The 27,114-nt window shown below is 38.7% G+C and overlaps 1 protein-coding gene across 1 annotated transcript in view; it reads left to right on the forward strand.

The window, feature by feature from the left end:
- Positions 1-27,114, forward strand: part of RNF169 (ring finger protein 169) — an 82,719-nt gene extending 55,605 nt beyond the window's left edge. Inside the window, exons 4-6 of the mRNA XM_043907185.1 lie at positions 3,734-3,852; positions 22,021-22,120; positions 22,555-27,114. Coding sequence (XP_043763120.1) covers positions 3,734-3,852; positions 22,021-22,120; positions 22,555-23,739 — 1,404 coding nt within the window. The 3' untranslated portion in view covers positions 23,740-27,114. The remainder of the gene's footprint in view (positions 1-3,733; positions 3,853-22,020; positions 22,121-22,554) is intronic.

Raw genomic sequence — 27,114 nt, forward strand, 5'->3', positions numbered from 1 at the left:
TTGAGACTTTTACAATCAAATATTTCTTAAGAAATTTTGATGTAGGACAAGTAATTTCATTTAGTTTAGCCAACGATACATTCATTGGGACTGAAGAGACATTCAAGTGGTCTCAGTGGAAAGTCAGCTAAAGGATTATATTTAATAGAGAGAGTATTATGATTAGAGCTGGACTGATCATTTTACCCTCCTGATTAAAAAACCTCAGTGGCTCCCCATTTCCTGTGGAACTAAATGAGAACTCTTCACATTTAAGTCTTTAGTATTAGTCTAGCTTATCTTTCTATCCTTGCTTACATCCCAGAACTCTAGGGAACTGAGCTGTTTGCTTTCTCCCAAACATATAACCCATGCTTTCTCTTCTGAGGATCCTTGCTCTTGCATTTCATCTCCTTGATACGCCATTAACCTTACCTGATGAAAAGCCATTAATCTTTCTGTGTCCAGTTCAAAAGCTGTTGCCTTTCTGGAACTGGTAGGAATTTCTTGTTTCGCCACTCCCATTATCCATTCTCTCCCCCTCAACTTTCCTCTCCTCAGTTTGTAACTTTTGTATGACTTATTTAATTCTTCCTTATGTTATGGTTATTTGTGTGTTTGTATTTCTCTTCTTGATTTGTAAATTTTTTGGTTATAGGAAATGTCTTACCATTTAAAAAAAATCTCTCATAGTACCTTGCACATCACAAGAGTTTGATACATGTTTATCAAGTTGAATTCGAATAGAGGAAGGCAAGGGCTGATTCTGGAAGCAGTTATCTGTTATTTGTTTAGAATGGAAATAATATAGGCACAGTGTTTAATTTATTATGATCTGTTAATGATAGTTAATACCAATAATAGTTCAAATTGTTGGAAAACAATTTGGTGTAACAATTATAGCCATACCAAAGATTATAAAGCTGAAAGTGGAAAATTGCTTGTCATCCCATAACCTATAGATAACTCCTAAAAACATTTTGGTGAATATCCTTCCAGATTTCCAAGTGTGTGTGTGTGTGTGTGTGTAAGATATTTTTTCTTTTCAGAAAATGCAACCTAGTATACATACTGTTTTATAATCTATTTTAATAAATTATAAATCATGGATGTCTTGCCATGTAAATAAAGAATCCCACATCATTATTTAGTGGTCTGCTAGTTATTCTTTACTGTAGGATTTATTTAATTAATCTCCTGTTGATATTTTGCTGTCTTAAACCACCACTGTGATGATATCCTCATGTCTCATTGCCTGCGTGCATGCTCAGTCTCTCAGTCAGGTCCAACTCTTTGAGACCCCATGGACTGTAGGCCAACAGGCTCCTCTGTTCATGAAATTGTCCAGGCAAGAATACTGGAGTGGTTTGCCATATTCTGTTCCAGGGGATCTGTGCTATAGGTTTATTTTTATGCAGTGTTAAAGATGAGAGGTAAATATTTTCCTATCTTAATGGTTTTAGGTTTTTGTGGGGGTAGAAATATAGAGGGGTTGGGGTTTCGAGTACTTTCTCTTTATGTAATTATTTATAATTAAATTTATTTTCAATAATTAAAAGAAACCTGGCATATTTGTATGGTAACACTAAAGTGTTTTCTTAAGAGATTAATAGTACTTAAGTTGATGTAAACAAAATCTATCTTTTGTTGAGCATTTACTACTTGTGAGCTAATGCACCATGTGTTTTTAATGGTTTATCACAATAGGTGTATTAATAGTAGAGAGATCATTCTTAATTTTATAGATGAGAAACTGAGACTCACAAAGGTAAAGCAACTAACCTTTAGTGACAGTGGTAGCTAATAGTAGAGCTGGAATTTGAATATTCTTTTATTCGGTACTGAATTGATTGTGTAGAAAAGCCTAAATAAAGAAAAATTGCCATTATTTACCCCCCTGTTGAGTCTATTGATGTCAAAGGTTTTTCTTGCTTCCCACACTATTTGGTAATGAACTAGTGCTGTTAACATCTCTCCAGTGAATAGTTTGTACAACAGGGTTTTAAGGAGTGATAGATACCCTACAAAACTGAAGAGCTTCTCTGTAAATTATAATCCTTCAACTCTTTCTTGCAGGCTGTTGGAAACCTAGTCTATTGTATGAATGTGCCTATCAGCCTAGAGAATAGCAAAACGTTTAAGGAATACAGTGTATTCTGAGCTGTAAGATGCCTTGCATGCCTCTGTCTTTAACTCTAACTTTGATATTAACTTAATCATTAGAAAACTGGTTAATCATTAGATGATTAGACATTTTTTTGTTTACCTACTGTATAACGGTATCAGATGTTTTAGAGAAAAGGAAATCATTTGCTCTCCAAGTCAGTTGTCTAAAACAGAATTCAGACTCCTAAATAAGAAGCTACAGTGCAGTGTGATAGTTGCTCCCCCTGCCTGCTAATGCAGGAGACGCAAGAGACACGGGTTCAGTCCCTGGGTTGGGAAGATCTCCTGGAGAGGGAAATGGCAACCCACTCCAGTATTCTTGCCTGGACAATCCCAGGGACAGAGGAGCCTGGCAGGCTACAGTCTAAAGTGTCGTACAGAGTCAGACATGACTAAAGTGATTTAGCCCACACGTACACACTATAAAGAAGAAACTTATATTAAATCATGAGCAAATTCTCATATGTTGTATGTAAAAGGCACACATAAAAGAAACATTGAATATAAATTTAAAGACTCAAAAAGAAACTCAAAAATAAAGTGAAGGTAAATGAAATAGTGTGAGCAAGATGGAAAAAGCTGATGGAAAAATCTTTCAAGAGAAAGTAGTATTTAAGATGCCTCTGAAACACCAGTGAATGTTTTATAGGCAGAAAATGTGGAAGGAGAATCTTAGGGAAAGGGACTAATAGCATGTCCAAAAGAACAGAAGTTTTGAATGACTATGGTGGTACATGTGGAGAGTTGAGAATAGTTTGATTGCTCTAGAGCTCAAGGAGTTACCTGTGTTGGAACTTGGGGGAGGAAAAACTTTAAAGAAGGTTGGATCTAGTTTTTGAAGGTTATTGGATCATGCTGAGGTATTTAGACTTGATCCTGAAGTCACCAACAGTTAAGCAGGGGAGTGATGGGATCTGTGTGCTTAATAGGATGGAGAGGATTAGAGGGAAAAAAGGCTGGCAAGAGCAAGACCTGTAAGTAGATTATTGCAGTAGTCAAGGTAGGAGATGAGAATCTAAGGAAAGGCAATGATGATGAGTACACACAAGTAAAGTTAGATCTGAGAGACATTTGAGGAGTGCAATGGAACAAAGTAGGAATAACATGGAGGCAGTTTGAAAACAGATGCTCTGGATCCGAGTACCAGCATTAGCTACGGATTAACTCTAAAATCCTAGGCAAATTAACTACTCTGAGCCTCAGTTCAGTTTGCCATCTGTAAAAGATAATAGGTCTTTCTTAGTGGAACTGGTTAAAGAGTAAATGAAATAAAATACTTGGATGTGTTGGGGTACTCAAGAGCTCTATGCAATGTTATTATGACTTTGAAAAAAGGAAAGGAATCATGGATGACATTGAGGCTTCTAACTGGGTTGGTAGTGGGACTTAGAGAAGAGAAATAGTGAGTTTGATTTTGGATATATTAAGTTTGAGCTGTATTTGGACTATCCAGATTGGGATCCCAGGAGGCAGTTAGAAACATCAATTGGCTCAGAGAGAAGTAGCATATAATAGATTTGAACAATAGCTATGGGAGATTCCATGGGAACCCCAAATGGACAGTGTTGTCTCCCTTGTCTCCTGCCAGTGTCCTGCACGTCTCTCAGATTCAGAGAATGAAGAACCTTCCCGAGGCAAGATGATACAGACACACCGCTCAGCATTTGTTTCCAAGAACAACTCCTACTCCTTAGCTTTCCTGGCAGGGTAAGAGACTGATAATGAACTCAGTCAGGGTTCATTCATTTTGGGGTATGAGACAAAAGGGATAGGGTGGGGGGTGGGGCGGGGCAGCAAAAGTATTTATTGTAGCTACTTTGGGGGAGGTGGGAGTTGGGGAAGGGGGAAACTGGTTTTCAAATATGGATTATAAAGAAATAAGGGACTGTACTGAATTTTTAAAGAAAAGTAAACTTTATCCTTTTCTGGTATCCTCAGGATAGGATTGTACTAATTGCTCTGCTGAATAGAAGAACTTTCTATTCTGGGAGGAAACAATAAAGTCTTATTCAATATCCATTGATACTAAAGACAATAGCCATGGATTTTCTTTGTGAACTTTTTTCTCTTAGTAAGAACTTGAAGCCAAAGTTGATTTTTTTTTCAGTGCCTGGAACTAAAATATATCTTGATAGGTTTCAAGAGGGCAAACTGAAAAGTTTTTAAGACCCTTGTCAAGTAATCTCTTGTTACTTTGGACTTTGCAGGCACTGGGGAGGAAAGGAAGGAGGAATTGGATGGATGTTGGGTGATGGAAGAATAATGAAGGCCTAAGTGGAAGGAAGGAAGGATGGATGGATAGGAGGGAAAGGAAGGGAAGGAAAAATGAAAGAAGGGAGGAAGGCTGGAAGGAATCATTTATTTGAATCATTTATTCAAATGACATTTTGGGGACAGCTACTACATGCCATATACTCTGTGTTTTAATATGAAAAGACACAATCTTTACCCCACTTTGTTGTCTGTTTTGGTTTAAAGCTGGCGTTGCTCACTCTTGCTTCTAGGGTTCTTCTTTCCCTTCCCACAGCATTATGAAGTGGACTTTTCTTGCTTTTCTTGTGGACATACACCTGGATCCTTTTTATCTGAAGGCTCTTTATTGTTAGTCACTAATAAATAAGACCAAAAAAATCTACCAAGTTTAATAATGTTATAAAGTTCATTCATACTGTTGTGATCCCTGAACCCTTTTTGTATATGTTCTGATTTTCCTGTTCTTTTTTAAAAAATTTTACTGCAGTATAATTGATTTAATGTTGTGTTCATTTCAAGTATACAGCAAAGTGATTCAGTTATACATATATTCATTCTTTTTCAGATTCTTTTCCCATGTAGATAATTACAGAATTTGAGTATTTCTGTGAGTAAAATTCACTAAACTTCTCCTTCCCTTAAATGCCTTCTTTTCTCTGGGTAATGGTAACTCCTTCCAGGAAGGCTGTTTCCTAAACTGTTTTTTCATTCATTTGAAATTTGTTGAATGGCCACTAAGCTACTGAAGTTTGACTGATGTAATAAGGACCCAGTATATAAAGTGTAAGCCAGTGTACATAACCATTTATGGTGATGATGAAACTCTTGCTTTGTGCATATGTGCTTGAAATATAGATGCTCTGTAAAGTTAAAAAATTCAAGATTGCTTGACTAAGAATTGTCAGCTGCAGAATATTTATACAGAACTTTTCCCCATTTATAGCAGATATATCTTAATGATTATTAGAGGGATCTACTGAAAAAGAGAAAAAGATCATATTATTAATTCCAGTCTAGTTGCAATAAATATCCCCTGAAACAAAATAATGTTGCTGTAGGCAATCTGTGATTAGTCAATTAACATCTCTTCATTTGAAATTACTTGGAAAAAAAGGAAATTTTATTAAAACCCCAAAACAATGTCAAGGCCGAACTGCCCCAGTTAATTGGAGTAGACGTTGTATAGGTGAACTACTTATTACCAATCCTGATCTCTGCCCTTGTAATTCATTCTTTTAAGGTGATGAGAAGGTTAATATTGTTACTTGGAAATGCCTAGCAAGAAACTTTGAAAATTCTTCTCTGAAGGGCAAAGCGTAACGTCTGTATACCAAGGGGTGTGCTTCTGATGATGTGTGGCTCTGGGATATCTGTGGTACATCTTCTTTTCCTGCTCCTTGGATCATACTTTCCCTTAGTTTGTAACACTGAGTCACAATGGGCTTAATTTATAGGAAAATACTGACTTAACACTTTATTGTTAAGAGATGTTTACAGTCATATTATACATTTATGAATTTCAGCATTTTCCTCCAAATATCCAAGGTTGTGGGCTGAGTTCAATTACTAGTAAAATTGAAAAAAAAGCTTAATTGGATTTGGTTGGTACGGTTATCTTTTTAGGAAATAATTTGTTGATGTCATGGAAACTTAAGGTTGGAAAATCTATTATGGTAATACTGTGAACTGCGTCTCTTATTGAGTCAACATGTTTTATTTCTTACTTAAGAAAATGTTGTTTCAATTTTAAATGATATTTAGGAAAGTAGTATGGAGTTGTTAGTGCTGACACTGAGATGAGGTTTATGGATATATTAAAAAAGAATTAGCATGGTGATGGTTGCATATAGTGTGCCTCTGAACTTAAAATGGTTAAAATGGTAACTTTTATGTTATATGTTTTGGCACAAGTAAAAAGGAATTAGCATTGGTAATAGTTTGGGAATATTTCAAATACATTTTTTTCTATCTGGTAAGCAACAGCTAAAGAATAGGCTTTCTCTTCAAGTTTGTTTCCTAATGAGAGTTCATTTGTAAAAGTTTAAAATTTTTTTTTAACATCTGTATTTAAATCAAATTAATCTGCATTTATTTTACTTATCTACTCTATAAACTTTTCTTTCTTTCTTTTTTTTTTTTTTTTAAACTTTTCTTGCTTAAGCCCAGAAGCATGGAGGTAAGAGTGAGTAGGCCTGGTAGGATGGTTATTTTGGAAGAAGTCCATCAATAGATTCTGGCTGAATCTTGCAAGAGCAGCTCAGACTATTTGCATTTGAAACGTTCAAAACAAAGAATGTTTTGCTACACTATTAATAAAGTCCTATAGCTCTTTGAAAATGAAGCTTCTTTCAAATAGGCAGGTAGAGTAATAGTTAACCCAAGGTCATCTCTAAGTTAATCGTATGTGAATTGAAAAGATTTAATAACTTGAACCATAAGATATAAATCATAAAGTTAAGGTCTTATTTTAGATATCTGAAAAACTGGTTTGTTGTTTGTTTAAATTTATTTCCCTTCATTCCTCATACTCTCTTTACCACTTGAAGAATCAAAAATAAAAACATGATTGCAAGTTATACTAAAAGCTCAATCTGGAAAAACGTTCTCTGTTCAGCCAGTGTCTTTTCTAAGAGCTACATGTCCAGTTCCATTTTCCTCTGTGCTTTGGCTGTCAAGAAGTTTAGGATTATGGCAGAGTTTTCAGTTCGGTCATCATGGCTTTACAACATGACATATAATTTTCAAAAATAACATTTGGTATATTCTTCTCATATTTATTACTTAATGTGGTCTTTATTAAGGCTCAGTTTTTACATATTTTTACTGTAAATCACTTAAACTTCTACTTGGGAAATAGGATATAACCATTAAAAAAATATTGTCAAATTGTCTGTCCTCCTTCTAGTTTAAAAAATGAAAAAAGGAAAGTGAGGCAGTATTGCCTGTACCGCTGTACAAAACTGTAAGTGACGCAGACGGTGCCTGGTGAGATTTCTGGCGTATGTTAAGTCTTCAGTGAGTATTGCTGCCACTATTTTGTTATCTTCTTTTAGAACCCAGAGCTGAAAAGGACCATAAATATTGTCTTATCTAATTCCTTTATTTCAGAGTGAAAAGACTAAAGGCCAGCAAGAAAACATGACTTGCCAAATCTTAGACTGCTAGAATAGAAGGACGATGAGTTAGAACTTAGATTTCTTGGCTCTTTCCACTGTACTCTTTTGTCCCCCATGACCTTCTTATAGATCCCTATTTTTATAAAATCGCTTATAAAGTCACTTTCCCACTAGACTTTAAATCCTTGGCAAGCAGTGGCAAAAATCTTGTTTGCCATTGTATTCACAGTACTTAGTATAGTACCTGACCCACAGTAGAGGCTCAGTAAATACTTGTGAAGTGTTTAATGATATAGGTCTTTGTGCCTGTGGGTAGGTTAAAGGAGGCTTTTTGTCAGAATTGTCAAACTTGCAGGGTCTCTAGGAGAGGACTCTGGGAGTTGTGGAGGAAACAGATTGGCTGGTGGCTGTTGTTTAGAGTAGATTCTATAGGATTAATATGGGATTTGGGTGGGGGGGACCTAGTGACCACACTGATAAAGCTTTTATACTATAAAGTTAACTTTTCCCTTTAATGCATTAGCAGTAGCTTATGGGGATCCTTTTATAGATTCTGTAAGAGAAAAGCCTATATTACACCAAGTCATAATTAGGCCTTAATTAAGTAGAAATTAACTACATTATTTTGTTTGCTCATGTTCCGATACCTTAAGCCTGAGTTTGTGGTTCAGAGTGGGGCTCAGCAAAAGAACCTTGCAGTGTCTGTGTTTCCTGTAAGGTATATGTGTAAGAAGAGAGAGACAGAGACTGACTCCTGAGTCAGTCATAATAACTGCATGCCCAGTTAGTGTTGGGATGAATTAAACTATCCTGACTTGTTCCTCATTTTTAAAACAAACACATGAAAATATGAACTCTTTCAGCTGACAGATACCAGACATATAAATGATGTGATACTGGAGGACTAACTTTAGAACTGATGAAAAGAGACAAGCCAGAGAGGTGTGAGGATGGAGGAGCCAGTCTTGGGAGGTTTTAGGGAAATAGTAGTGTGAGCTTGAGTAAAATCAGTTGACCTCATTTTATATGATTTATGTAAAATACAGGTTGTTATGCCCTACTTTTTGCTTGCTGGGCAGGGGATTTCACTGAATGATTTAAGATTCTTTTCACCTCTAAGATTGAAGTATCTAGAAGTGGCTTAAAGTAGGGTTTTAAAGGGTGGAGGAAATGTGGCCAGGGCATGAAATGGAAGGGGTAAGGGCAGTTGGTGAGTTCTATAAAAATCTCAGGATAGGATTTAGCAAGTTATATGTGGAGAATAGTCCAAACAATAACTGTCAGGGAAAAGAGACTATGAGAGAAAACTGAGGTAGTGATTTAAAAGAAACCATAAGGCTTAATGATGGTCTAGGGCAGATCGTGTGTGTATGTGTGCATGTGTGTATGTGCATGTGTGTGTGTTGGGGGAGGGATAAAAGAACAGAAATCAAGTAGATGAACTGGTTAAGAGGACAGATCTTGTTAAAAGTATGGATTTCATGTAGGCATGGCAGCTACAGTTGGAAAAGAAAGAGCCTAAGGAGAAGTGATGTGGAACTTAAGTAGTAGGTTTTAGAGGTGTCAGTAATCTCTCTGTCCGGAAGAAATATCAATAACCTCAGATATGCAGATGATACCACATTTATGGCAGAAAGTGAAGAACTAAAGAGCCTCTTGATGAAAGTGAAAGAGGAGAGTGAAAAAGTTGGCTTAAAACTCAGCATTCAGAAAACTAAGATCATGGCATCCGGTTCCATCATTTCATAGCAAATAGATGGGGAAACAGTAGAAATAGTGTCAGACTTTTTTTTTGGGGGGCTTCAAAATCAATGCAGATGGTGATTGCAGCCATGAAATTAAAAGACGCTTACTCCTTGGAAGAAAAGTTATGACCAAGCTAGACAGCAATTAAAAAGCAGAGACATTACTTCGCCAATAAAGGTCCGTCTAGTCAAGGCTATGGTTTTTCCATTGGTCATATATGGATGTGAGAGTTGGACTATAAAGAAAACTGAATGCCGAAGAGTTGATGTTTTTGAACTGTGGTGTTGGAGAAGACTCTTGAGAGTCCCTTGGAGTGCAAGGAGATCCAACCAGTCCATCCTAAAGGAAATCAGTCCTGAATGTTCATTGGAAGAACTGATGCTGAAGCTGAAACTCCAATACTTTGGCTACCTGATGCAAAGAACTGACTCATTGGAAAAGACCCTGATGGTGGGAAGGCTTGAGGGAAGGAGGAGAAGGGGACAACAGAGGATGAGATGGTTGGATGGTATCACTGACTCAATCGACATGAGTTTGAGTAAGCTCTGGGAGTTGGTGATGGACAGGGAAGCCTGGCATGCTGCAGTCCAAGGTGTAGCAAAAACTGAACTGAACTGAATCTCTATCACACTAAAATAGGAATATACTGGTGGTTTAGTACTTTACATACCTCATTTCCTTTAGATCCTGCATTAATCCTGTAAGATTTCTAACATTCTTATTTTTCAGCTAAGGTAAATGCAGTTCAAAGAGATTAAGCAATTCGCCCTAGAACTTCTCACTTCAGTAAAGTGACAGAGATGAAATTGGAACTCAGGTCTCTCTTGACTCCACAAACCTGTGCTCTTTCTAGCAAACCATTGTCAAAATCCTATGACAAAAGACTCTGCACTTAGATCTTTGTCTTGAAATGATCTACCTTTGTAACAGAGAGCTTCCTTCTTTCTGTTGGTTTAAATAATTTATACGTTATCTTGTTCTAAAAAACCACAAAGTTGTATAGAGTTGGGTGGGAAGCTGCCCAGTTATCCTGTTGTTTGAGGGAATTCAAATCCTTTTGCATTACTTTTGAAATGTAGCTGTGGAAACAATGGTCCCATCCATCAGCAAACAAATAGCAGTGTGTGTCCATAGTAGGCAAACACAGACAGACAGAAAGTGGGTCAGTGGTTGCCTAGTGCTGGAGGAGAAGCGGGGGTTTAGGAGTGATAGCTACAGGGTATGAGGTTTCTTTATGAGGTGATGGAAATATTCTAAAATTGTGGTAATGGTTAAATAACTCTGTGAATATACTTAAACCATTAAATTGTACACTTAAAAAGAATGCTAGTGTACACAAGGCAGATAACCCAGTAATAAATATTCAAGGGAAGGATTGTAACAAAATCTTGCCCATTTCTGGATGCATGGCAGCTACAGTTGGGCCCTAGGAGGCTGCTGCTGCTTTTACTCAAGTACGTATGTGTTGGGGTGAGGGGCCTCACACATCCAGGTTAGGGGCTGGGAGGAGGGTCCTCTCTTGCCTTCAGCTTCTTGGTGGGACTCAGCTCTGCCAGGCCCAAGAGTTTGATTAAGAAAATAATGTGGGGGGGTGGGGGAAGAAACTAATGTGGTATGGGTATGTGTGAGAGAGTGATGAGTAAGCAATTAATAACATGAGCTGTCTCATGTTTTATATCATGTATTTCCATTTGAAAACCCTGTAAGCAGTGTTCTATAAGCATTAAATCTTCTAGCTTTCCAGCTGCATGTTTACACTGGCTGCTCCTCCTCTTCTTTGTTTGTAAGTCAGATTCATTGTGGTTGTGGGTATTTTTAGCTTAACTAGACATCCCAGAAACCATCTGGTCCCTTGGCAGTGGAAATTTTAAGCTAGTAACCTTTCAGACAATGCTGCTTTCTCTTGTTTACGACTTCATTATGTGTTTGGAAAAGAGAACTTCCCTAGATATGCTGGATCTGTTCTGTGGCAGACTAGAGCAGACTGTAAGATCAGTATGCTGAAGTAGAAACAGCACATGTCTTAGAATTTTGGAGATTCATGTTAAACTTTGGTTTCAGCTGTGTGACCTGGAAAAAAAAATCACTTCCTTCAGTTCTTTGTCTATAAAATTGGGGATGCTGATTTACAGGGTCCCTATATGGTTTAAATGAGATATAATATATTTAAAACACACAATACCTGACAGATAATAGATTCCTAATAAATATTGAGGTTTTCTCTCCTTTCCTTAAGGAGGTCATAGGTATTTCTGTACATATTTTTATTCACTTATAAGAAATTTATTAAACATATTCACTGTGTTCCAGGTACTTGTTAGGGCTTGGGAATATAGAAATGGATATGCACAAAGGTGGGAGGTGTAGTTACTTCTCCTGTTTAGCAAAGGTATTGTTTGAGCTCTTAAATCTTAGGAACATTATCAAGTTTACTGCTGACTGTTCTCAGCCAGCATCAAAGCCTCTTAATCTGACCAAATACTGAAATAATAATAATATCTATATGTTATGTTGATAGTTTCCACAATATTTTCACACTCATGATTTTTGTGACCTTCATGTGATAATAACAACATTGGGAGAGTAGAGTTATATAGGAAAAAAGCTCATATATGCTATTGAAATTGAGTTGGTATTAATTTGAAATATTGCTTTCAAATAAGATGTTAATTGTAATCCCTAGGGCAACCACTAAGAAAATAACACATATAGTTAAATAAGAAGAAAATCAAAATGGTTACAGTAGGAGATATCAAACACAAAAGAAGGCATTATTGAAGGCATTATGGAATAAAAATGGTGTAAGACATGTAGAAAACAAATAGAAAAGTGGCAGAAGTCCTTCCTTATCGGTAATTACATTAAATGTAAATAAACTCTCCAATTAAAAGGCTCCAACTGTAGATGAAGTCCATTTCTCTCCTGCCTCAATCAGGGTATTGAATCTTGAGCTCTATGACTGAGCAGAAGAAACAGGTTGGGAAAGCAGTAGATAGGACTCCAGAGGGTTTTAAAGAGATGAAGCTCTTACTAATTACATTACAGACATCACCCAGAAGCCACTGGGGATACCTGTCCTGTGCATCCTCCCCGTCGGCCTGTGGTTCCACATGCCTCCTTCACACATGCTCTCACCCTGTGGCCAGCTCCCTGTGCATGCTCCCAGTGTCTGTTGAGCTGTACCCTGTAGGTCTGCAAGCCTGTATTTGCCCTGCCTCAAGACTAAAGAGCCCAGAGGCAGGAATACAGACATGAGTAGTTTAATGGGATTAAAGAGGGATCTTCCATGTCTGAAGCAAGGTACTAGAGTGACATCCCACTGTGTGCAGCAGATAGCGGGCAGGACACGGCAGTGGTCTTCACAACCAGAGAGAAAGGGAGGTTACTAATTAAGGAAAACTGATGTCAGGTTGGCATCAGTTGGCACCAAGGAAACACCCCTCACTGCCCCTTTGATAAAACTATCATTGTAGAGATGTTCTGATCTAAACATTAGAATAGTCACTAGCTGGGAGGGGTTAGGATTAAGAATAATAATGTAACATGGTGATGTGTTAACATTTATTGTTATTGTTTAGTCACTAAGTTGTGTCTGAATCTTTCCGACCCCATGGACTGCAGCCCACCAGGCTCCTCTGTCCATGGGATTTTCCAGGCAAGAGTACTGGAGTGGATTGCTATTTCCTTCTCCAGGGCATCTTCCTGACCCAGGGATCAAACCTGCATCTCCTGTGTTGGCAGGCAGGCTGTCCTCATTAATCACTTACCACTGAGCCACCTGGGAAGTTCTCAATTAACCACTTAACTCTAGTATAAATGTTAAAAGGATAAGAGTGATGAAAAATAACTATGGCTAAACTAATTTGTTGATGAATACACAATATAAAAAGACATGAAGTGTTTTGTGACATCAGAAACAAAATGGGGGAGAGTAAAAGCATAAAGTTTTGTACATGATTGAAGATAAGTTGTTATCAAGCATAAAATAGACTCTCATATCTGTGTTTTATGCCTCATGTTTTATGCCTCATGATAACCGCAAAGCAAAAACCTACAGTAAATTCACAAAAAATACAAAGAAGTCAAAGCCTACTTTTATAGAAAATTAGCAGTTCACAAAGGCAGGCCACAAGAGAAGGCTAAAGGAGAAAGACAAGTACAGAACTACTAGGAACTGACTAAGATGGCATTAGTAAATCTTTACCTATCAATAATTACTCTAACTGTAAATGAAGTATATTCTCCAATCACAAGACATACAGTGGCAAGTTGAATAAAGAAACAAGACTCAACTATATACTGCCTACAAGAGGCTTATTTCAGCTCTGCTGATACAGGTAGGCTGTAAGTGAAAAGGATGGGAAAAGATACTTTATACAAATGAAAACCAAAGTGGGAAAAGAGAATGGGAATAACTATTTTAATATCAGACAAATGGACTTTAAGCCAAAAATGGTAATAGCAGACAAAAAGGCATTAAAAGGGGTCAATTTATCAAGAAGATAAAATAATCATAAACATATAATATATGCACCCAAAATTGGAGCACCTGAATATTTTAAGCACATACTAACAGATCCAAAGGGAGAAATAGACAACAATACAAATATTAGTAGAGGACTTCAGCACTCTACTTTCAACAATGGATAGATCACCCAGACAGAAAATCAATAAGGAAATGTTGCAACTGAACTATATTTTAGACCAAATGAGCCAAACAGACATATATAGAACATTCCACCCAACAACAGAATACACATTCTTCTCAAGTGCATATGGAATATTCTGTAGGATAGATCATACAAGTCACAAAGCAGGTCAGCAAATTTAAGAAGGTTGAAATCATAAATAGTATCTTTTCTGACCAGAATGGTATGAAACTCAAAATGAATAAGAGGAGGAAAACTGGAAAATTCACAAATAAAGGGAGATAAACTGCATGTTCCTGAACAACCTGTTAGCCAAAGAAGAAATTAAAAGAGAAATAAAAAATACCTTGAAAGAAGCAAAAGTGGAAACACAGCATACCAAAACACATGAGATGCACCAAAAGCAGTTCTAAGAGGGATGTATATAATGATAAACACCTATATTAAGAAAAACGTGAAAGTGAAAGTGTTAGACACTCAGTTGTGTCCAACTCTTTGTGAGTCCGTGGACTGTAACCCACCAGGCTCTTCTGTCTATGGAATTCTCCAGGCAAGAATACTGGGGTGGACTGCCATTTCCTTCTCCAGGGGATCTTCCCAACCCAGGCACTAAACCCCAGTCTCCCACATTGCAGGCAGACTCTTTACCAATGGAGACACCAGGGAAGACCTATTAAGGAAAAGAAAGAGCTCAAATAATCTAACTTTATACCTCTAAGAACTAGAAAAAGAAGAGCAAATTAAGCCTAAGATTGCAGAAGGAAGGAAATAACAAACACCAGAGCAGAAATAAATGGAGACCAGGAAAACAACTGAAAAGACCAGTGAAACCAAGAGCTGATACTTTGAAAAGAAAAAATTGCTAAACTTTTAGTTAGGCTAACTAAGGGGAAAAAGACTCAAAAAAAAAAAAAAAAAATCAGAAATGTGAGAGGAGACATCACACTCCATACCACAGAAGTACAAAGGAGCCCAACAAACTACTGTGAACAATTATATGCCAACAAATTAGATTACCTAGAAGAAATGGATGAATTCTTAAAAACATGCAACCTACCAAGATTGAATTATGAAGAAATTGAAAATCTGAATAGATAAATAATGAGTAATGAAATTGAATCAGTAGTAAAATACCTCCCAACAAAGAAAAACTCAGGACCAGATGGTTTCCCTGGTGAATTCTACCAAACATTTAAAGAAGAATTAATATGCTGACCGTTCTCTAACTTTTCCAAAAAACTGTAGGGGAGGGAACACTCCCTAATTCATTTTATGAACCCAGCATTACCCTGATACCAAAGCCAAATAAAGATACTATAAGAAAAGAAAACTAGAGGTCAATATCCCTGATTAATACAGATATAAATATTCCAAACAAACTATTAGCAAACTGAATTCAGCAACACATTGGAAGAATCACACACCATGATCAACTGGTTTTACCCTTGGGTCACAAGGGTGGTTCAACATAGGTAAATCAATAAATGTGATATACCACATTGATAGAATGAAAAATGAAAATTGTAAGGTCTTAATGCAGAAAAAGTGTTCAGCAAAATACAAACATCTTTTCATGATAAAAACTCTCAACAAATTGGGTATAGAAGGAACATACTAATACAGGCCGTATATGACAAGGCCACAGGTAACATACTCATGAGTGAAAGGTTTGAAGATTTTCCTCTATGATCAGGAGCAAAACAAGGGTGCCCACTCTCACCACTCCTCTTCAGTATAGTCCTGGAAGTCCCAACTGTAGCAGTCAAGGAAGAAAAACAAATAAAAGGCATCCAAATTGGAAAGGAAGAAGTAAAATTGTTTTTGTTTATGATGATATCATCTTATATCATCCTAAAGAAAAGAAAATCCTAAAGATTCCACCAAAAACTAATTAGAGCTAACCAATGAGTTCAGTAATAAGCCCATGCATACACAGTCAACTAATATGAGACAAGAGAGCCAAAAAAAACTCAGTGGAGAAAGGATGGTTTCTTCAATAAATGGTGCTGGGGAAAACTGGAAAATTGCAGGCAAAAAAGTGAAATTGGGCCCCTATTTTGTATCACTCATAAAAATTAACTTGAAATAGATTAAACTTTTAACCAATAAGACCTGAATGGGTAAAACCTGTAAAAGAAAGCTCCTTGACATTGTCTAGCAGTCATTTTTTGGAGATGACACTAAGCAACAAAAGCAAATGTCAGTGGGACTGCCTCAAACTAAAAAAACTTATGCACAGCAAAAGAAACAGTCAGCAAAATGAAAAGGCGACCTATGGAATGAGAGAAAATATTTGCAAATCATATATTTGATAAAGGATTAATATCCAAAATATCTAAGGTACTTCTATAATTCAAAAGCAAACATTCCAACTACCATATGATCCAGCAGTTCCACTTCTGGGTATATTCACAAAGAAATGAAATCAGAATCTTGAAGAGATATCTGCACTCCTACATTCATTGCATCATTATTCACAATAGCCAAGACATGGAAACAGTCTTCAAGTGTCCGTCCATGGATGAATGGATAAAGAAAATGTAAGATACATATATGTATATATAATATTACTCAGACATGAGAAATAAGAAAATTCTGCCATTTTCAACAGTGTGGATGGACCTTGAGGGCATTGTGCTAAGCAAAGTTAAGTCAGAGAGGAAGACAAATATTGTATGTCAATTACATATGGAATCTTTAAAAGTCAAACTCATAAAAACAGGGGGTTGGCAGAAGGCAGAGGAAATGGGGAAATGTTGGTCACAGGGTATAAACTTCCAATTCTAAGGTGAATAGGTTCTAGGCATCTAATGTACAGTGTGGTGATTATACTTAACAATACTGTATTTATGTGTTTGAAAGCTGCTAAGAGAGTGGGTCTTAAATGTTCTTCACCTCAGAATAAATGGTAATTACGTGAGGTGACGGAGGTGTTAACTAACCTTGCCATGGAATCCTTTCACAATGTGTGTGTATCAAATGCCAACAGTTTGTACACCTTAAACTTACACAATATATGTCAAACATAGCTCAGTAAAACTGTGAAAGAAAAGCATCCTGATTGCAGAGGAGGAAGTATTCTTCCTTTCACATCTCTGTTCACAGATGATATGGTATTACTCATAGAAAATCCTAAGGAATTCATGAAAAAACTATTAGAGCTAATAAACAAATTTAGGAAGGTTGCAGGATGCAAGAACACCACACAGAAATCAGCTGCATTTTTTATATTAGCAGTGAACACTGTGAAAATATAATTAGGAAAGCAATTTTATTTGCAGTAGCATAAAAAACAAAAAACAAAAACAGCATTGTTATGAGTAAATTTAACCAGGAAAAGGGAATGGCAAACCACTTCAGTATTCTTACCTTGAGAACCCCATGAACAGTATGAAAAGGCAAAAAGATATGACACTGAAAGATGAACTCCACAGGTCGGTAGGTGCCCAATATGCTACTGGAGAAGAGTGCAGAAGTAGCTTCAGAAAGAATGAAAACGCTGAGCTAAGGCAAAAACAACAGCCAATTGTGGATGTGACTGATGATGGAAGTAAAGTCCAATGCTGTAAAGAACAATATTGCATAGGAACCCGAAATGTTAGGTCCATGAAGCAAGGTAAATTGGAAGTGGTAAAACAGGAGATGGCAAGCGTGAACATCGGCATTATAGGAATCAGTGATCTAAAATGGACCAGAATGAAAAAAAAATAAATACAATGGACCAGAATGGGCAAATTTAATTTAGGTATCATTGAAAAAGCAAGAAAGTTCCAGAAATACATCTATTTCTGCTTTATTGACTATGCCAAAGCCTTCGACTGTGTGGATCACAATAAACTGTGGAAAATTCTGAAAGAGATGGGAATACCAGACCACCTGACCTGCCTCTTGAGAAACCTGTATGCAGGTCAGGAAGCAACAGTTAGAACTGAACGTGGAACAACAGACTGGTTCCAAATAGGAAAAGGAGTATGTCAAAGCTGTATATCATCACTCTGCTTATTTAACTTATATGCAGAGTACATCATGAGAAACGCTGGGCTGGAAGAAGCACAAGCTGGAATCAAGATTGCCAGGAGAAATATCAATAACCTCAGATATGCAGGTGACACCACCCTTATGGCAGAAAGTGAAGAGGAACTAAAAAGCCTCTTGATGAAAGTGAAAGAGGAGAGTGAAAAAGTTGGCTTAAAGCTTAACATTCCGAAAACTAAGATCATGGCATCTGGTCCTATCACTTCATGGGAAATAGATGGGGAGACAGTGGAAACAGTGTCAGACTTCATTTTTTTGGGCTCCAAAATCACTGCGGATGGTGACTGCGGCCATGAAATTAAAAGACACTTACTCCTTGGAAGGAAAGTTATGACCAACCTAGATAGCATATTAAAAAGCAGAGACATTACTTTGCCAACAAAGGTCCGTCTGGTCAAGGCTATGGTTTTTCCATTGGTCATGTATGGATGTGAGAGTTGGACTGTGAAGAAAGCTGAGCACTGAAAAATTGATGCTTTTGAACTGTGGTGTTGGAGAAGACTCTTGAGAGTCCCTTGGACTACAAGGAGATCCAACCAGTCCATCCTAAAGGAGATCAGTCCTGGGTGTTCATTGGAAGGACTGATGCTGAAGCTGAAACTCCAGTACTTTGGCCACCTCATGTGAAGAGTTGACTCATTGGAAAAGACCCTGATGCTGGGAGGGATTGGGGGCAGGAGGAGAAGGGGGCGACAGAGGATGAGATGGCTGAATGGCATCACCGACTCAATGGGTATGAATTTGAGTAAACTCCGGGAGTTGGTGATGGACAGGGAGGCCTGTGATTCATGGAGTCGCTGCAGGCCATGGGATCGCAGAGTCGGACACGACTGAGCAACTGAACTGAACTGAACCATTAAATTTACTACTGTGGGCAAGAATCCCTTAGAAGAAATGGAGTAGCCCTCACAGTCAACAGAAGAGTCCAGAATGCAGTACTTGGGTGCAATCTCAAAAAGGACAGAATGATCTCTGTTCGTTTTCAAGGCAAACCATTCAGTATCACAGTAATTCAAGTCTATGCCCCCACCACTAATGCCAAAGAAGCTGAAGTTGAACAGTTCTATGAAGACCTACAAGACCTTCTAGTTCAGTTCAGTTCAGTTCACTTGCTCAGTCGTGTCCGACTCTGCGATCCCATGGCCTGCAGCACCCCGGGCCTCCCTGATGTCCTTTTCATCATAGGGGACTGGAATGCAAAAGTAGGAAGTCAAGTGATAACCTGGAATTAACAGGCAAATTTGGCCTCAAGAGATACCTGGAGTAACAGGCAAGTTTGGCCTTGGAGTACAAAATGAAGCAGGGCAAAGGCTTAAAAGAGTTTTGCAAAGAGAACACACTGGTCATAGCAAACACCCTCTTCCAACAACACGAGAGAAGACTCTACACATGGACATCACCAGATGATCAACACTGAAATCAGACTGATTATATTCTTTGCAGCCGAAGATGTCGAGAAGCTCTATATAATCAGCAAAAACAAAACTGCGAGCTGACTGTGGCTCAGATCATGAACTCCTTATTGCAAAATTCAGGCTTAAATTGAAGAAAGTAGGGAAAACTGCTAGACCATTCAGGGATGACCTAAATCAAATCCCTTACAGTTATACAGTGGGAGTGACAAATAGATTCAAGGAATTAGATCTGACAGACAGTGTGCCTGAAGAACTATGGATGGAAGTTCATGACATTGTACAGGAGGCAGTGATCAAGACCATTCCCAAGAAAAAGAAATGCAAAAAGGCAAAATGGTCGTCTGAGGAAGCCTTACAAATAGCTGAGAAAAGAAGCAAAAATCAAAGGGGAAAAGGAAAGATATATACATCTGAATGCAGAGTTCCAAAGAATAGCAAGGGGAGATAAGAAAGGCTTCCTAAGTGACCAATGCAAAGAAATAGAGGAAAACAATAAAATGGGAAAGACTACAGATCTCGTCAAGAAAATTAGAGATACCAAGGGAACATTTCATGCAAAGATAGGCACGATAAAGGATAGAAATGGTATGGACCTAACAGAAGCAGAAGATATTAAGAAGAGGTGGCAAGAATACAGAGAAGAACTATACAAAAAAGATCATGACCCAGCCAGCCATGATGGTATGATCACCCACCTAGAGCCAGACATCCTGGAATACGAAGTCAAGTGGGCCTTAGGAAGCATCACTATGAACAAAGCTAGTGGAGGTGATGGAATTCCAGTTGAGCTACTTCAAATCCTGAAAGATGATGCTGTGAAAGTGCTGCACTCAATATACCAGCAAATTTGGAAAACTCAGCAGTGGCCATAGGATGGGAAAAGGTCAATTTTCATTCCAATCCCAAAGAGAGGCAATGCCAAAGAATGCTCAGACTACTGCACAACTGCTGTCATCTCACATGCTAGCAAAGTCATACTCAAAATTCTCCAAGCCAGGCTTTAACAGTACATGAACCAAGAACTTCGAGATGTTCAAGCTGGATCTAGAAAAGGCAGAGGAACCAGAGATCAAATTGCCAACATCTGTTGGATCATTGAAAAAACAAGAGAGTTCCAGAAAAACATCTATTTTTGCTTTATTGACTATGCCAAAGCCTTTGACTGTGTGGATCATAACAAACCGTGGAAAATTCTTCAAGAGATGGGAATATCAGACCACCTGACCTGCCTCTTGAGAAATCTGTATGCAGGTCAAGAAGCAACCGTTAGAACTGGACATGGAACAACAGACTGGTCCCAAATTGGGAGAGAACATGTACCTCATTACCTCCTTTATAAGTTTTCTCTGAACTAATCTGCTATCATAAAATTTTAAATTTTTTGCTCACAAGAGTAGATATGACTACTCCATTCCAGAGCTAAATAAAATCACTCAAGGAAATAATTTCTGTTTGGGATCATCAACATGGCTAAGTGTCCACCTTGTCTTCTGGTAAATTCTTACTTATCCTTCAAAATATATATGCCACTGAAGGCTTTTCCAACCCTGTTCTCACTCCATCCCAGGTAATTAATTAATAACTCTCTTTTATGCCATTATTAGGCAAAATTATTAGGCATAATTTTTCATTGTACCATTTAACTGTGTTATATTGAATTATTTGCTCCACTGGACTGATTCCTTGAAGACCTAGACTGTACCTCATTCTTTTCTGTATTTCCAGTGCCCAGGTAGTGCTCACAGGGGACTGGCGTATAGTAAGTGTATGTTGAATGCTTGCTGAGTAGAGCTGTCACACAGTGAGATTAGGGTTACAGTACAGCTACTTTGGTTTTTGGTTTGCGTTGTAAAATCATAATGCACAAGGCAAATCTTGTGATGTTGAAATCTCTTAATCACCAGGATATAGGTCTTTGGAAGCTTAAATGTAGTAGATTAAGGGAGAGAGTATATTTAATTTTTATTCCCTACATGGGAATCTAGTGCATTGCTATGTGTTTTGTAAGTACTTAAATATTTGTTTCATGGATGATTTAGATTGCTTGAGAAGAGGTCTGGGCCTAAGCAAAGGAAAAAAAAATGTTTCTAAACATGATTTAATACTGTATCCATCCTATTTTTTAAATGATTATTTTTTAAAATTATTTTTTGGCTGCACTGGCTGTTGCAGTGCATGGGCTTTGTCTAGTTGCGCACACAGGGGCTTCTCTTGTGGAGCTTGGGCTCTTGTTGCAGTACATGGGCTTAGTTGCCCTGAGGCATGTGAGATCTTAGTTCCCTGACAGGGGATCAGACCTGCATCCCCTGCATTGGAAGGCAGATTCTTATCCACTGGACCACCAGGGAAGTCTGTGTATCCATTCTATTAAGGAAGGTGAGGTGCCCCTACATTTCTCTAAGCATGAGTAAAATAGCCTTTGGTTTTGTGTTATTTAGGCAGGATCTAAGTTTGGATCTAAATCTAAGTTTAAAGACTTAAACCAAATGTCCTCTCTGGAGAACTCGCTCTTTTGACAGGATTTGTTCTTAGAATTATTTTGTTAATTAATACATTTTCTGTTATAGCTGCATAGCTTTGAAAGCACAGAAGAGATTGTCATCTTTTTTTTCCTTAGCAATCATAGGCTACGGTTGACTATTTGTCTTTATTCTCTTTTAGGAACCTAAATTCCAAGATGGAAAGGAGTCAGAGCTGCAGTGACACTGGTCAGGACAGAGCAAAGAGCAGACTCAGAGCAGCCCCAACCAGCAAAGCCAAGGTAGACCTCAGACACAGGCTTCTCCTGGGGCTCTCTCGTCCCGTCCCATAACCTCCTGCACATGGCCACGAAAGAACGATTTCAGAGAAGAGGCACAATGGATCCTAGCCAAACTCATTATGTTGGAGAATTTTACAAAACAGATGTGAAGGAAGAGAGTTTGAATTAGTAGCAAGATAGGTAGAATGAGGGCTCCTAGAAAAACCTTCTTAAAAATTCTAGATGAGGTTTTTTCATAAAGATTTTCAATCTCATTATTTGTTTCGTGTGTAGGAATTTCTCTAAATGGTGGGTGCACTCTAAATTAGGGATTTTCTACATTTCTTAGGCTTGTATCACCCTTTTCTTATCCTTCTCTTCTCTACCCCTCTACCATCAAGAAGGAATGATGAAGAAAAAAATTATGTATACATAATCTTTTTAATCTCTTTTAGGTCACAACCATGACCCCGACCTCCAACCCCATCATTGGTGTCCTTTTGTCCACCCAAAACAACCGATGCCTCTCGGCCCCTGACTTAACCATTGAAAAGCGTCTGCCCTTCAGCTCCCTGTCATCCTTGGCTTCCTTACATAAGCCAGAACGCTCTATCAGCCCTGAGAGTAACGACAGCATCTCAGAAGAACTAAACCATTTCAAGCCCATTGTCTGCTCACCGTGTACTCCTCCCAAGAGGCTCCCTGATGGCCGCGTGCTGAGTCCCCTCATCATCAAATCAACACCCCGCAACCTAAACAGAAGCCTGCAGAAGCAGACTTCTTATGAGGCTAGTCCACGGATCCTCAAAAAGTGGGAGCAGATCTTTCAGGAACGGCAGATCAAAAAGACCCTTTCAAAAGCCACCCTCACCTCCCTGGCTCCAGAAACAGGGGATGACCTACTGGTCTCCGAAGTTACCCAGTCTAGCAAGGAGAAGCCTCTTCTGGCTTTAAATACAAGACTGTCCAGTGGGCAAGTTCTCTCTGAGTGTATAGGACCTACCGCCCCTGACCTTGATCATTTCTCCTCTGCTAGCCAGACAAAAGCAGAACAGGGAGGTGACCGTAAAAAGAACGCTGAGATCCCTTTGGAAACCTGCTGCTCTTCAGAACTCCCAGTGGGGGCCAGTGGGACTTCTTTGGAGAGAGAGCAGCTGGAAAGGTCAGGGTCATCCCCAGATGCCAAGTTAGATAAAACCTGTATAACAGCAACTATGAAAATCTCGGCAGTTAACTCAGTGCTACCTAAAAACAGTGTTTTGGGTGGGGTCCTCAAAACAAAGAAACAGTTGAAGACAGTGAATCATTTTGATCTGCCTAATGGTGTTCTGGCAGACAGCCTAGGTGAGGAGCCACTTCCTTCTTTGCGTCGGGGCAGGAAAAGACGCTGTAAGACCAAGCACCTGGAACAGAATGGCTCCCTTAAGAAACTGCGACAAAGCAGTGGTGAGGTGGGTCTGGCCCCAACAGACCCAGTGCTGCGAGAGATGGAGCAGAAATTGCAGCAAGAGGAAGAGGACCGGCAGCTGGCTCTGCAGTTGCAGCGCATGTTTGACAATGAGAGGCGGACTGTGAGTCGGCGAAAAGGAAGCGTGGATCAGTATCTCCTGCGGTCCAGTAGCATGGCGGGGGCCAAGTAGCACCTGATGAACAGTGTTACCTGTTTTTCTCAGAGGTCTTTGAACTTGATGATTTACACCGAAGAAATGAGTGTTCTCACTTTGGGTTTCTTTTAATGGCAAAACACTGTCAAATATGATTCTGAGAGGTTTCGGGGCCTTTGTAGACTATATCCAAGGGAACTCCGTCTCTGCCTCCCTGTGACCCAGGCCAGAAGCACTCCTCACTCCCTAGGGTGGCCCACCCCTTAGGGCATCCGGGCCAAATCTGGCAGCACCTGCTTGGCATGAGATTCAGAAGCAGAGTGGCCAGGGTTAGATGGTAGAGGAGAAAGGGGATGCCTTCTTACATTGATAGACCTCCTGACTTCTTTCAGCAGGTGGTGTTTTAAATCAGCCTTGCAGATAAAAATTAGTTCCATCTCCCCCCACCCCCCCAAGAAGTGCAACAGTGTAGTTCTTTGCCAGATCCAGAAAGATTGTGTTCCCCCTTAGCTTTGCTTCAAGTAAATATACCTAATGAAATCAGTTTTTATGCTTCTACAAAAGTTAATTTACATTCCTTGTTTAAAAAAATAACATTTGATTAATACTATATAGTTGACAGACCACATTCATAGTCATTGTTTAATTTGGTCTTTTCAGGAGACCTCACATGTAAGTGGTATTAGCCCGTTTTTGATGATGAAACTGCATTGCAGACGTTCAAGTTCTCTCAGCTACTAAGGGCATACATAGCCCAGACTGATTGCCGGGTCTCCCGACAACAAATCCCATGGATTTTTTCCACACTTAAGAGGTTGCCATAATGGACAGCAATCCAAGGACACACCAGGGGAGCCTAGAGAAAGCTGGCTGGGCTTTGAATATTGATTGTGCAAAATCCACATGCAGATAATTGAGATTGACTGGAAGTGTAAACATATACTGTACAGTTATCCACATCCCTCCAGTTTACAGCCTTCTGTTTTCCTGGGGTTCCACTCTGTTAGATAAACTATGATTGGACCTCATTATTACTCTCCTTTTGGACAAGAGTTATCTGCAGTGTTGTTCTAAAATCCAAAAAACTTGCGCAGAAGTCAAGCAAGAACAGTACTGCGACTCCCTACTGTGGAGACACGGTGTCTAGCTGGTGCAGCTGGTCAGTTCAGTCCCATGGACCTTTGGGGTTCCTCTCCTTAGCAGGTGACACCGTGTGTCTTTTGCATCTCTGGTGGAGCTTGGTGCTTCTGCCCATCTGGGCTCCTTGAGAGTAGGGATTAGGATAGGATTTTAGGGAATCTGGTGGGCTGGCATTCCCTGTGCATGTATGCGCTGTTACTATAAAGTCATGTGACTGGCATTTTAACAAACCTCTCAGATCTTCTGTATCCCGGTGTACCTTGTCCCCCTCCGGTGGCCTCAGCTGGATGCTGCACAGTTTTTCCAATGATGCCGTCATTGGTGAAAACATTTCTGGAACTGTCCTCAAAGTCTAGAGACATCTAGACATCTATATTCAAACTGGAAAGGACGTTAATGGTTGTCTATTCCAGCTTCTTTCTCTTACTAAGGCAGAAGCTAAGGTTCAGAACAATGACTCACTTATCCAGATCACAAAGGATTTACTGTATCACCTACTTTTGATTCTTCTCAGAAGATTTGCCTCCCTTCTTCTCTTTAATCTTTGGGTTATAGGAAAGAGAATTTTAATTTGAAACTAGTCAGAAGCTATTGGGAACCTTTGGAAGAGAAAGTAAGTTATCAAGAGGGTTTGGAGTCAGAAATGAGGCGCAGCTGTAAAGCACCAGAGCCGTTTTCTTGGGCAACTCATACACAATTCCCAGAGGAGTTCCAGAGATGTCTGAAGTACCTGGGTAATCACTGAGATGTGTGGGACCTCCTCATTGACTACTTTGGTGGGGAGTGTCACTCACCTGAATATATGTGTTCTGTGTGTCTGTGCGTGCACACATGCAGATGTTTAAAAAATATACACCAATCTCATTACTTCATATTCATACCACTTTAGTTTTAGGTCCTCCCAGCAACATAGGCCCTCCAAAAGCCGATGGAGGGCATATTGGTGCCCAGGATAGAAAAGCTGGCAGTAGTCTGTAGAGGATAGGGAGGGTGACTTACTAAATGCCCTCAGAGAAGACGTCAGTTACTGCCATTTCATGGAGTTCCTTTTCAGTCTTAGTAAATGTTATTGGAAGGCTAGTCTCATTGGTAGTAGCAAAGACACTTATTTTTCCACTTGTCACCTTTTTCTGTATCTCCAATAATTTGAAAAACACTTTTCAGTTGGAGCTAATTTTAGTTTTTGGAAAAAAGATGAATATTTTTAATAGAAAAGATATATATTTTAAATATTTCCCCAAAGTAATACTTTCATTTTAAGAAATTGCTTAGTAGTAGCAACAAGTTTTAGCGCCAGGTTTCAGAGTGAAAATTTGTTACGTGAATATTCCAAAAGCTGAATCCAGTTTAATGACCACCTACTGTGGAGCCTTGAATGGTACTGACAGTTGTTTCCAGACTTCCAGCTGAGCAGCAGTCCTTCAAATATAGGCAAAGTAGTTTAGGCTAAGGAAGGAGGAGGCTTAATCTTTCATCTTCCTGGCTTTGGAGGAGGGTAAAACCACTAAGATATTATCTGTATTTTAACATGCTTCCCATACTTAACTACTAAAACCTGAATACTTCTTTCTGAAAGAATTCCCCTCCCCTGTTGCTTAATTGTGAAGTTGGTCACAAATGGAGTTGCTGACATGAATTCTTTTTTTTTTTTTTGACATGAATTCTTTAGAGAAAAAGACATGGAAGGAAAACAGAATGATGGGGAGGGTTTGTGAGCTAGAATGAAAGATACGCTATCTCACAAAACAAACATTTCTCACAAATCATTGGAATCTGCTTCACCATAGAAATTTCCCATGTTCTGTTTACTCTGTTCTTTGTGTATATGGATTGTGTTTTTTCTTATTAAAGGGGAAGTTATGAGAGGTTGGAGGATGGAGGTCATTCTAATGGGAAATCCAAGAAATGTGGTTCCTGAGAAGGGGGCTCGAAGCCCTTTTAAACAAGATACTTTGGGAACATGTTCATGATCCATTGATTGTATCTGCTGGAGAGAAGTTACCTGGGCCTGTTGGGTTGATGTCAAGTTTGGGGATTATGTATCCAGCCCCTGGCCCCTTTCATATAATTGCCTTTTTTTAGAAGGTTGATTCTTTTTGGCTGAAGTTTCCCAAGAAAACCTTTTGTAAATGGCTTCATTTATTTTTTTAAATGGAATCTCTGAATTTTTGCCTGGAGGAAGCACTAGTGATGAATGCCTTCTGTGTTTTTTTTGTTGTTCATTTTCTCTTAAAAATGCCCTTAAGAGATTAAAGCTGCTTAATTAATTGC

This window comes from Cervus elaphus, chromosome 1 (assembly GCF_910594005.1).
Source record: "Cervus elaphus chromosome 1, mCerEla1.1, whole genome shotgun sequence".
Taxonomy (NCBI): Eukaryota; Metazoa; Chordata; class Mammalia; order Artiodactyla; family Cervidae; genus Cervus; species Cervus elaphus.